The following is a 12,773-nucleotide window of genomic DNA, read 5'->3' on the forward strand; positions in this document are numbered from 1 at the left end:
AAAAGCATGTTTATAGAGGCAGTAATCCATCATCATGCAAACAATTGGTAGCAATAATTCCTTCAAAAAGAAAAGGAAGCTGACACATAAGAAACTGAAGCAACTTCCCACACAGTAAGGAATTTGGTACTTACGCTTTTTCCAGAAAAGCATCCCTGGACATGTTCTGTGCCAACAGGTTTGTTGCCAGACTGAAAACTTCTTCTGACCATTCCTAAACAGAAAAAATTAAAAAGAAAAGAAAAGAAATTCCATTTAGATTCATCTGGAGACACTTCTCTTCAAGGTTCTCTTTAAAGGATGACATGAGTTAAACCTTCCCACAGGAAAACAACTGAGGTTGGTTGAAAGGTATACCAAACAAGCAGAAAAGGACAAGTTTATGGACAAGTATCAAACAGCATGGAGTAGAAAGCATGGTGAACGGGGTAATTATGTTGGCAGAGAGAAGCAAACAAGAATGAATAACAAGAAATACGATTCTGTTAGTAACAATGTAATCATATATTTATATTAATTTTTTGACATACAGGTAAGTCCTCCGCCTACGACCACAACTGGGCCCAGAATCTCAGTCACTGAGAGAAATGGTCATTAAGTCAGATGCCACATGACCACTTCACTCAATACCCACAATCTCGGCTCAGCCAGTTGTGGTTACTAAGCAACCAGCTGGGTCATTCATCAGAATGCCAGGAAGCGGTCCTAGGTGTGGTTGGCAGAGGGAAGGCTCAGGCCTCCCAACACAGCTGGATGCTCAGGTCCTTTCCTTGCCTGACAGGAGAGAGCAATCGCAATAACCTAGGTGTTTGCTAGCATTTTCAAACATTTGAGGTTCATATCTCCAATGTACTGAGGGGCAGATCTCAAATCTGGCAAAACGCTAGTGAACACTATTGTTCTGAAGGGCTCAAAATGTTAAAAAAATGCCAGCATTTCCCCTCCCCCACCAGCATCCTGAGCCTTTCATAACAGTGGCATTTGCTAGCATTTTTCCCTCCCCACCCTCTGGAAGTTGAAGAGTACCTGTATTCAAATATTATTTTATATACTTAACAACAAAACCATAAGGAAGATTTGTATTATTGTCTCAATTGGGTAAGCCCATGTGGCAGAGGTGATACTTAAATTTGGGGCTTCTTGGTTCATACATCAGTTTTTGAGCCTCTATATTTTTTTTCTTCCATCCAATTATCTCTCATTCTCAGAGACTGCCTGAACAAGTCCTTGCAGTTTGCCATTGCCTCCTTCCTAGGGCTGAGAGAAAGTGACTATAGGCATTGTTCAACTTACAGCCACAACTGGGACTGGAATTTCACTTCACGAAGCAATTAAATGAATCTTCATGTGGCTGGATCTGATTTTATGACCATTTTTTTCAGAGGGCATTAATCACGAGTTGTTAAGAAAATCCACATTCCCCAATTAACTTTGCTAGTTAGAAGCCTACTGTGAAGTTCGCAAATTGCAATCCTGGGATTGCAGGACACTGTAGCCATCATAAATGTGAGCTGATTAACAAGCATCCAAGTTGCAATCACATGACCACTAGGGTGGTATGATGGCTGTAACTTTGATGTTGGGTGGTAAGTCACTTTTCTGGGGCCGTCATAACCTTGAATTGTCATTAAACAAATGACATAAATTGAGGACTACCTGTAGCCCAAGGTCACCCAGCTGGCTTTGTGCCTAAGTCAGGGCTAGGCTCCCAGTTTCTAGCTGTTGTTTTAAGCACTACACCAAACTGGCTTCTACATTAGTTTTCTTGTATTAAGAAAAGAACCATGGAGTTCAGACCATCTTTTGGAAGGTTAATAAATAAACCTCCTGATGATAATATAACAACCTCATTTCCATTTGAGCCACATTAGGTAGCAGGAAACTGACATATTTTAATACTGACTTTACACATGCTTTAAAGGAGCATATACATGTGCTAAGATGATTGTGGAGGTCACAGAATTCCCCATGCCAGCTGCTCTTCCTTTTTCTTGATGGAAGTCTGATCTAATTTTTACTCTTATATTACAGTGAGAGCAACATTCGCGAGAAAGCAAAAGTATGCAAGAAACACAGCAGCAAATGGTGAATTAAACGCTGTATGGGAAAAACAACTCCCAGCCAGGATATTTTATAAAACTGCAATTCGCCAATTTAGGGAATAGGGATTCTGCTATGGATAATTGAGAACTGTGAAGATTAATTTGGACACTATGAACTGCTGGTCACATGTCAAATTTCACTGAAGCAGCAGCAATTGCATGTTTTAATTAAAGGTTCCCACGCTCTGAAAAACACAGATGCCCAGAGCCTCCCTCCCTCCTGCATATTCTTCTTTCATGTCTTACCCTTATTCCCACATCTATGCTGATAGCTTGGAAAATCTTCTTGTAATCCAATCTTAAAATCTGAGGCTTATTATATGTAAGCTTCCCTCCTGTTCTCCTTCAATATTTGATCTTGCACATTCTCATCTTGCCAAATAACTCCTTTCCCTTCTCCGAAATTCATAATAAATCCCAATTTACAACATTTCTCTACAAACAATGCAAATGTACTTGTCTTCAATCTCCTTGACATAAAAGCATTCCCTTATTAGTTCACTGTATACTTGGCGACCACAATATTGTTAGAACTACTCAAGACAGAATCCTTATACAGCACTACATAACACTTGAGAGACTTGAAAATAGTTTTGATGTGTGTTCTCAAGGTGCTTTTCAAAAGGCGATTGGACTTTGTTTTTTTTTTCCTGAAAACATTTCACTTCTCATCCAAGAAGCTTCTTAAATGTTTTCTTTAAAACATTTTGTTTTGTTGAAAAACGAAACATTTTCAAGAAAAAACAGAACAGTTGTCTTTTGAAAAGCTCTTTGGGACAACCATGGCCTGGATGATTGAGAATCTCTGAGTCAGACTACTATGAAATCTGGGGAACTTTTTATGGTTGGCTGAAAAGAGAATACGGTTAAAAGATAGTTAACATCAATTTAGATGGAAGAAGAAGGAGCAGATAAGGAGGGAGACCCAGGTGACACAGTATTGAATAACTGGAGGTTGTATAAATATTTATAGAAGTATATACCGAGAAGGTTAGATAAATAGAAGTATTAATGTAAGATAAAATTAATCTTATTGTATATAATACAGATAGGGAAATCTGGAGAGAGGAGTTGCTCGGATAGTACCCCTGAATTGTATCTGAAGAGGGATGAGAGGGAAGAAAGGAGAGGAGAGAGAAAAGAGTAAAGGAGGGGAGAAGGAAGTAGGAAGGTTGGAGGAGAAGAGGAGAAGTGGGGAGAAAGGGGAGGAGAGTGGTGAAGGAAAGAGAAGAGGAGAGGAAGAAGAGGAAAGTAGGGAAGAGAAGAAAGGGAGAAAGAAGGTAGAGAAGAACGAGTGTGGATGCAGTGAAAGGGGAAATGGGCGAGCAACACCAAAAGTCATGTGTATGTATTTATTTCATTTTATTAAAAGTGTCTTATATATGAATGTAAAAAGAATGTATGTTAACATCTGATAAATATCACGGTATATGTATGGGGGAGAGTTTGGAAAAATAAAAAAAATATTTAAAAAAAAGAGAGAGAGAGAATCTCCATAGATAGTTTTGATGTTTCAGACCAAATGCATCCTTAGCCAACCATTTAAGAACTTCTTTTCCATCAGAGCATCAAAGAACTGGAAGAAATCTAAGAGGTCATCAACCCCCTACACACTATAGGATTCACTTCACCATCCGTGATAGGTGACTGTGCGGTTTCTGTTTGAAAAACTTCAGTGAAGGAAAAGAAATTATTCAATGCAATCTTCCTTCTGATTCTAACCTAAAGCATTTTAGATGATCCAATCTCATCATGAGATTTTAATGGCAGGTGAAACAAGCAGAGATCTATTTCAATTGCATCAGTATTCTGTCTGAATGCCGGAGCAATTCTGCATTTTTCTCCCAAACCAAAAAAGGAATTCATTTGGACAAAAGCATACTCCATGTAATAAATAAAAACCAAAGTAAACATAATTATTTTGCAATTTAAATATGCTTCCTTTAATTCAAGAAATTAAACCAGGAGGGATTTTCTTATTAAGAACTAATAAGTTCACACCTCCCTATTCTGCCTAGCATTCAGTCCTTCTACACAGCATCTCATCTCTTCAACCAACTCTCCTTGCCCCCATTGAAAATTCTTGTACTTCTAATATCAAACTTGATTCACAAGTTCTAAAAGAAATGAAACTAACATAGGGTCATTAAGATTAAAAAGGGGAGATATCAACATACACAAGAAGCACTGAAGCATTGTAGATCCTCCATATTAGAATTCTTTATTGGCCACCAAGTGTAATTGGACACACAACGAATTTGTCTCCAATGCATAAACTCTCAGTGTACATACAAGCAACAAGTGATAAATCATGATCATAATCATCATAAAATACATTCATCATAAACCATGATATAACACAGTGATAATCATAAGATACTAAATAAGCAATCAACATAAATCATACTAGGATACTAAATAAAACAATTAATATAAACTGTAAAATACAGGCAATAAAGTTATAGTCATAAGAAAATAATGAAATAAAGTTGAGAAAGATAATAGTAACACAGCCCTACTAGGTAATTTGACAGTGTTGTGGGGATGAGTTGTTTAGCAGAGTGATGGCATGGGGGGAAAAACTGTCCTTGTGTCTAGTTGTTCTGGTGTGCAGTGCCCTATAGAGTCGTCTTGAGGGAAGAAGTTGAAACAGTTTATGTGTAGGATGTGAGGGGATCTGTAGATAATTTCACAGCCTTCTTTCTGGTTCATGTAGTATACAGGTCCTCAGTGGAAGGAAGGCTGGCAGCAATTGTTTTTTCTGCAGTTCTAACTATTCGTTAAAATCTGTGTTTGTCTTGTTTGGTGTCAGAGGCAAACCAGACAGTTATAGAGGTGCAACTGACAGACTCAATAATCCCTTTGTAGAACTGTATCAGCAGCTCCTTGGGCAGTCTGAGTTTTCTGAGTTGGCACAGGAAGAACATTCTTTGTTGTGCTTTTTTGATGACTTTTTTGATGTTAGGTGTCCATTTTAAGTTTTGGTATATTATAGTATATAGAAAGTTGAAGGTCTCTACTATAGATACTGTATTGTCTAGAACAGCATGGTTAGCAACTCAGAATCTCTCTTAGGGGAAGTGTATATCTCTGGCCACACTCCGTATAAGGGGATAAGACAGAACCCATCTTTTGCACATATTAGGGAATAAATGCTTATCAAAAATATGGAAAACAATTATAATATTTGACTGATTATGTGACATCAAGTTCTTGGCAAGATACTTCGGAAGTGATTTGCCTTTGCCTCCTTCCTAGGGATGAAAGAAATTGATTTTGAACCCACAATGACATTGAATAATTTTAAATAGAAAGTCTAAACTCAGTCATTAAAATTCATTTTAAAGAAAGAATTTAAAAAATAGTGTGTTAAGTATCAGATCAATACATGCAAAATCAAGCAAAGAAATAATTAATAAAGGCAGACCAATAGAGGAAGATGATTATTATCTGTCAGAATGGTAGAATCATGGAAGTAAACCTTCCTCCCTTAATACGTTAGACTAAAATTCCCACAAGGTCCATCAGTGTGAGCATGGAAATTTGAGTGGCTCAATATATCTAGAGCAGAGGTCCCTAACCTTTTGTGGCACCAAGGACCAGTTACATGGAGAGAGATTTTTCCACGGACCGGAGGGTGTGTGGTTTTGTGTGCTGCCTGCATCCTGTGGATGGGGCTTTCCTTTTTTGTGCAGACCGGTTGTTGGCATGCCGCGGCCCAGTACTGGTCCACGGACCGGGGTTGGGGACCCCTGATCTAGAGAGTACCAGGTTGTAAAAAAAAATGAAGAGGGAGGAAAATTTCAAAGATGAACTTCCTTTACAGTGAAGGAAGTTTTAGTTTCAAGTATTCCAGAGTCATTTAGGATTCATGCAGTCAAACAAATAAATAAATATAGCAAAGCTCCTTGTTTCTTCTTGTTACAAGACATAGGCAGTCTATTACCCTGGGTTTCTATGATTTCAAAAGGAACAAGGTAATCCTTTTATTATTAGGTTCTTATCAAGGCTATGGCTCACCCAACATTTTATCCTGTCTTGTCTTCTTTTTTCACTATCCAGAATAACCAACTCCTTCTTTCACATTGCAATGTTGGAAGAATTAATAATATGTTTTAATTCTCCTTGTGACACTAAACGCTACAAAGATTAAACATAAAAAAAGGTCACACCTCAAAATACTTTTGGTGTAAAAACAGAACGTTCCTCACACATTTAAAATTCACATTCTAATGATAATAATTGGATTTGTTTTTAGACAAAGCATGAACATCATTTCACTTGAAATGCAGCCTCCTCCCTCTCTGCTCTGCAATTCTGTCTGTTTTGAAAAACCGGAGGACTGTTTTTGTTTGCTTGCTTCCATCCTTATACCCTCATTTGTTTCTCAATTTATTTTTTAGCGTCATTACAGTCCTGCATTGATACATATTAAGTAGAACTAAGACAAGTCCTTTTAATACCCTTCATCTAAGCAAAATGGAGAACAGAGGCTTGAACATTTGATTATATAGATTTGATAGTTTGTAGGTATCTCAAGTACACAATTCCCACTACTATCCCTGGGTGGCCATTTATCCACTGCCAAGACAGATGAAATACATCATTCAAGAAAGAACTCAGCACCCTTAAAGACATACCATGAATTGCATAGATTTTGAACATCCAGACACACATTTATAAAAGATGACTGTGACTTGAAATACAATACGGTATGGGAAAGAGTGTCTGGGCAGCTTCCAGTATGTTTGTTCCCTCTGCCATCCTGGACAAAGTTAACTTGGAAATGTGCCTATAGTTCTTCACCTTAAACCATGTTTGGCTACCCCGATAGCCCTGATTCTTGAAGGTATTAATGACAGGTAGCTCTTCTTATTTTTGTGTACAGTAGCAATTCTTTTTCTTCATAGGAAATGCAGGACAAATGAAGGAATTCTAGAAGTGAGGTGTTCATATATCTCTAACCTTCTTTCTAAGTACAAAATTCTGGAATCCCTTCAAGAGAAACTCAATACAGGAAACTAGAGGTGGAATCCTAAACAAGAAGGTAGCTATGTAAACATACTGTATTCTCCTCCAGAGTTCCTAGTACCCTTCCTTGTACAAGTAGTATAAACTGCCACTTTACTTCCGTTTTTTTATTTTTAAAAAAAACATGCCTATTCAGTTGCAATCTATTTTTCATTGGCTCTAGCAAGTTTCCTAGGATGTGGATATCCAACATCCCAAATAATGTTTGGGAAATAATTTCTTATATTGTATCTTCATTCAGATTTTACTCACATGAAAACAATACTCCATACTATCAGAATGTGAGGCTTCAGGAACTAAATAAAACACAGTATATTTGTTTTCCCCATCTTTCATGCTTGGTCCCCGTTCACAAAAATTGTGCGCTATTATGTGGCAGAAGCAAGATAAGCTGCTTCTGAAGCACAACCTTCACTTTAAATATTTCAATATGAGGTCTCTCATTCTAAACAGAAGTTTCCTTAAAGATACAATATATTTACCTGACAGAACACTTGAAACGTCTGTTGAAAAGTATGGATGCTTTTGAAGATTACCCGTGGCTTCAAAAAGATTACTTGTCTAAAAAATGTTAGTATTGTTGTAATGCCTAAGCAAACTTCCTTCTCCTTTATTTATTTCCCTGATCAATTGGTTCTTCACTTGCTTTTTCACTATCCAATTTTATATTTCCCTTGTTGTTTTTATTTCCCTTCCCAATGCAACCACTTCCCTTTATCTCCTATTTTCTTCCTTTTTTTCCTGTTTTTGCTGGAATGTACGAATGTGTTCAAATATTGCATCTGGGAGATGTAATCATTGTTATAAGGAGTCACTTACTTTTATAAATGGGATAATTTATACACACACAGAAACACAGATGCAAAACCCAGGGGGAAGAGGGGAATTGCCACAAGCGATTTCAGTGTGAATTGGAAATGTTACATTAACAAGGTGGTAAAGCTGGATTGCACAGAACTTTTCTCTGTATAAAGAAAGGAATGTTCTAAATTTGCCCCATTCCTTTCCTTAAAAATCAGGCTCATCTTCTTTTGAATAAGGTTGGTAAAGATGTCCATGGAAAAAAGAAGAACATCTCATGAAGAGTGTTTTGCACTTATCCTTAAAGACATTCCATACAATTGCACAGACTTTGAACATGCTGACACATTTAGAAAGAAGATGACTGAATAACTGCCTAGAAGTACAATACTGTAGAGAGAAAACTGAATAGGCAGCATTGCTTATGTGCTAAGTCTGCCACCTTGGGCTGTCATAAATGTTGAGCCCCTTGCAAATTTGCCCTTGTTATGGTTATGCTCAAAGTTATTTGTTAACTTTGAGCCCTTTGTTCACTTTAAACCGTGGTTGGACACTTAGCTACCCCAACACACCTGATTCCTGTGACCTTATATGAATACCAAACAAAGAGAAGTTTCAGTTCAGATGGCCAAAACCTTATAGGTTCTGAATTCTGAAAATCCAGAACAGAAGAAATTCTAAGACTGAAAAAGAGAGGAAAAGAGCTGGAAACAATTAACAACTGGTAAGAGGGAAAAAAGAGGGGGTGGAATTATCTGGAAGTTTCTGTTTAAGCAGCTTGCCTTAGGCCAGTGAAACCCACATATCCATACCATCCACCCATTCCCCAATGCACCCCAGTATTATCTAAATCCATCCTTTCATGAATGTAAAATGCCTAGAACAGTGGTTCTCAACCTTTTTAATGCCGTGACCCCCAACTAGTTGTAAGTCGAGGACTACTCAATCGGTCGTAAGTTGAGGACCACTCAACTGGTGCAGCACCGTTTGCAGAATGGGACTTTTGGCGGGCTCAGCAGGCCAGAGACAGCCTGGACAATTCCTATTGGCTTTTGAAAGCCAATAGAATTAGACTCTATTCAAGAGAGTCTATTCTATTGGCTTTCAAAAGCCAATAGAATAAAAGGGAGTAGCACAGCTAAGGAAAAGGGGAAAAAATGGCGGACTGCGTTGTTTGGCGACCCCCGTGAAATGGTCGTTCGACCCCAAATGGGGTCCCGACCCACAGGTTGAGAACCACTGGCCTAGAACTATAGTGCCATCTTTAAAAAGACTGCAAAACCTGCTGGCTGGCCAAGGTCGGACACGCACTTAAAAATGTTGATCAGGATATTTTGTTTCAGAAAACAAGAACTTTCTTAAATGTCCCAAAGTCCAACGGGTTTATTCAGCATTTGTCCTCTGCCAGGTTTTAATGATGATCTTTCTGCAATTTCTCATTATTTTCAAAGTTTTCTTAAGATTGTTAGCCTCAGGCTACCATCAGAGCAAGAAAAACTGCCTAATGACAGTTAATTGCAAACAGGGCAAAATGTCAAGCCATTAGAAAATAGTCTGAGAAGTATGCCACCATTAAGTCCAGTCAAAATAAATACAGTTGAATGAATATCGGAAGGTAACGCATACCTACGGCATGGTTCTCACACAGCATTTCTCCTGAGGGAAACTATTTTTGGTTTGCGTTTATAACAAGGTGAAGTGTGTTCATGCACAACAAACCACATATATATGAAATATATATAGCTATACTAGTCTCCCACTAACTCTTTGTCAGCTTCCATGACAGCCTTCCCGCCCGACAGACTAGGTCAAAACTTTGGCCACACCCTTCCTTTGGGCGTGACTCCAGTTTTGACTGAGACAAGAGTTGTTTGTTGAATTCTATGTAGTAGCTCCTTGTTAGACACCTGCCTAGACCATCTATCTGGGGGGGGGGGGTGGACTCTACATCATTCTGCTGAGAAAAGGCATTCAGGTAAGACAATGCCCCTTCTCCAGCAGGATGGCTGTAGAGTCCACTGGATGGGACATACCAAAGCCCTCATGTCCCCCTGGGAGGGAGTGTCTAGGCCACTGAATCCTGAACAGAGACAACTTGCTGTAGCACTCTTCTACTAAAGGCAGCATCCGCTGCGGCAAAGGGTGGAGCTCCGAGCCAGAAGCTGCAAACGACTCCCTGCGAGTTTTTTGACCAATTTTGGAATTTGGCAGAGAGAGGGGAGGATTTTATCTCTAAATTTGCAATTATCTAAGGAGCTAAATTTCTTGCTGCTAACGGGCTCGAGACTAAGTCAAAACTGGAGTCACGCCCAAAGGAAGGGTGTGGCCAAAGTTTTGATCTACTCTGTCGGGCGGGAAGGCTGTCATGGAACCCATCCAGTGGACTCTACAGCCATCCTGCTGGAGAATTTTGAATTTACAGTGTTCACAGTATGTGATGCCTGCCTGCAAAACATGCTCCTAGATTGGAGCGAAACGCAGAACAGACTGATTTATCCTATACTTGGTAGACCGGGTGCTACACACACACACACACACACACACACACACACACACACACACACACACACAGATAGAAAGATAGATATAGAAATATAGAGATATATACACAAACACATACGGGTGTGTGTATTTGTGTGTGTGTGTGTGTGTGTGTGTGTGTGTGTGTGTGTTTTAAAAAGACCTATACTTTTAATGCATTGAGTACAGCAGTGAATTGCATTGTTCAGGTTTCTGCAAGTTGATAGAAGCAAAGAGAGCCAAATATCCATTAATCAGGGTTAAGTGCTGAAAATAACTGCTAGATGTTTAACATAAAACTATTGCTTTTAGCACCTTTCTGTGTCTATAATTCTGATTTGAAGGCTTTCCTTCCTTGTAGATCAAGGATATGAATATAGCTCTTTAGATGTAGTGAAGCTTTGATTCTTTGGGTTATTTTATACTACAAAGTTTTTCTTTTGCTTCTCTATTGCTTCTCTATACAGTTTTTCTTTTGCTATAACTCACAATTTGTTCAGTGAGTTCAGAGGATTTTTAGTTTTCTTATCCCTAAACAGTGGCTACTAACTGTGAAATGACTTTGATTTACTACAAAATCACCTGACAGAAAATAGGCAGATAAAGTACAAAGTTTGGTGATCAGTCTTCATCCCATGTCATAAAAAGTATACCTCAATAGTTGTTGACAAAATATTTCATAGAAGCCAATTACAGATCAATAGATACATAGAGATAAACCATATTTACACACCAATGAAAAGAGACAATAAAAAGCTACAGAAAGACCAGAAGACATCCTCTTCAGCAGCCAACACCCAGATAAGTGAGGATTAACACCAGACAAACAATCAAACAAAAAACAATACTCCCATCAAGGAACTACCAAGGAAAAATACACATCTCCACCAACACTGGCAGGGCAAGCTCCTGTGTACAAACAGGGAACAAATTTCACTGATGATGTTACCTAGCTGGATAATGAAAAGTCTGCAGGCAAATAGTCAAGCTCAGAGAGCACCAAGGACTCCACAATATATTTATAGTTGATGGACCGCACTGATTTTACCAGCAAAGTACACATTAGCTTGTAGAGCATTGTCGACATGTTTCAACTCATTTTGCTAGCAGCTAAGATGGTATCTTCAAAGACAGAATTTCAATTTCTTCAAAATAGACTAATCTGAAATCTATTCAGTTGAAGAACCAATCAGGAATCAGCTTTCTTGAACTCTTGTATCATGGGCCAATCAGAAGTCAGCTTGCCAAGTTAAAATACTACAGTTCAGTGAGTTCCTGTTCAGTAATCTGAGAATTGCCAAGTACTCTTCAAAGTGGCTCACTCTGCTTCTGAAAATCCTGGCAAACTGTCAGATACCAGAAAATTGTCCCACTATCTTTCAGCTAGAAAGATAATCACTGCTTGATTGATACCAGCCATGAAAGCCTGCTCCAGTATATAAGAGACTCTAGTAGTTGATCATCTGAAGGAGATATTCAGCCTTTATTTGGTCCAAGGTTGATTAAACGTACTTCTTTCAGTTCATAGTATTCTTAATAAACATCTTTCTATCATACGTGATTTGAAAGTGCCTTCTTTCTCTCTTTCCAAGTTTTATTACCTCACTTTATTAATGGAAAAGCCATCAAGTTAACTATCGTCTTCTTTATTCTCTCTGAAATATCCCCACCTCCCTTGTTCTTGTTTAAGCTGCCATTGCCTAGAATAACCTCTTTTCTTTTCCATTATACTGTTCAGAGTCTATTATTGAGCCCAAAAAAGCAAAATCTGTTTACCACTTTCCTATCTTTTGCCTTTAAGTAGCACTCAGGCTAACATTACATTCTATTTTTTTAAACTTTTTTTTAAACTTTCTAATACAGCTGGGCAGTAGATATACAGTACATGGCATACCAGAGGCCAGTTTCAACAATAGAGCAAAGAAGTAGTAAGTTAAGAGCAGTCAGATGGGCACCTAGCTATTCTCCTTCCAGCCAAAGGCTTAGAGATAATGGAGGAAAGAACAGGAATGTTTGCTGGACAAAGTTTGAAAGCCAAACCAGGAGGCTTTAGTTTGATAGAAGAATAGCAAACAGTGCTATATAAACAGTAATTTACTGCAAATTGTTATCAGGCACTTCCAATATCATCACATGCAGAAAAAGTGGGAATGGAAAGAGAAGGAAGCTCCACTTATGCACATATGATCTGAAAACAGTCTAAACATATAAAGGAACCCTAAGAAAATATTAAAAAAAATGATATAATGTGGCTGCAGCTCAGCACTTTCTTGGGAAATGTGCCAATCTGCCCCCAAAATAACTAGGGCTTTTTTTCTC

General features: G+C 38.3%; 1 protein-coding gene across 4 annotated transcripts in view; it reads right to left on the reverse strand.

Moving 5' to 3' along the window:
- PLCB1 (phospholipase C beta 1) overlaps window positions 1-12,773 on the reverse strand; it is a 447,562-nt gene that overhangs the window by 160,278 nt on the left and 274,511 nt on the right. For all 4 annotated transcript variants that reach the window (XM_039359463.1, XM_039359461.1, XM_039359464.1 and 1 more), the window contains one exon: window positions 135-214. In XM_039359463.1, coding sequence (XP_039215397.1) covers window positions 135-214 — 80 coding nt within the window. The remainder of the gene's footprint in view (window positions 1-134; window positions 215-12,773) is intronic.

The sequence above is a fragment of the Crotalus tigris genome, unplaced genomic scaffold (genome assembly GCF_016545835.1).
Source record: "Crotalus tigris isolate CLP2741 ecotype Arizona unplaced genomic scaffold, ASM1654583v1 scf7180000019070.2622420, whole genome shotgun sequence".
In the NCBI taxonomy this organism is placed as follows: domain Eukaryota; kingdom Metazoa; phylum Chordata; class Lepidosauria; order Squamata; family Viperidae; genus Crotalus; species Crotalus tigris.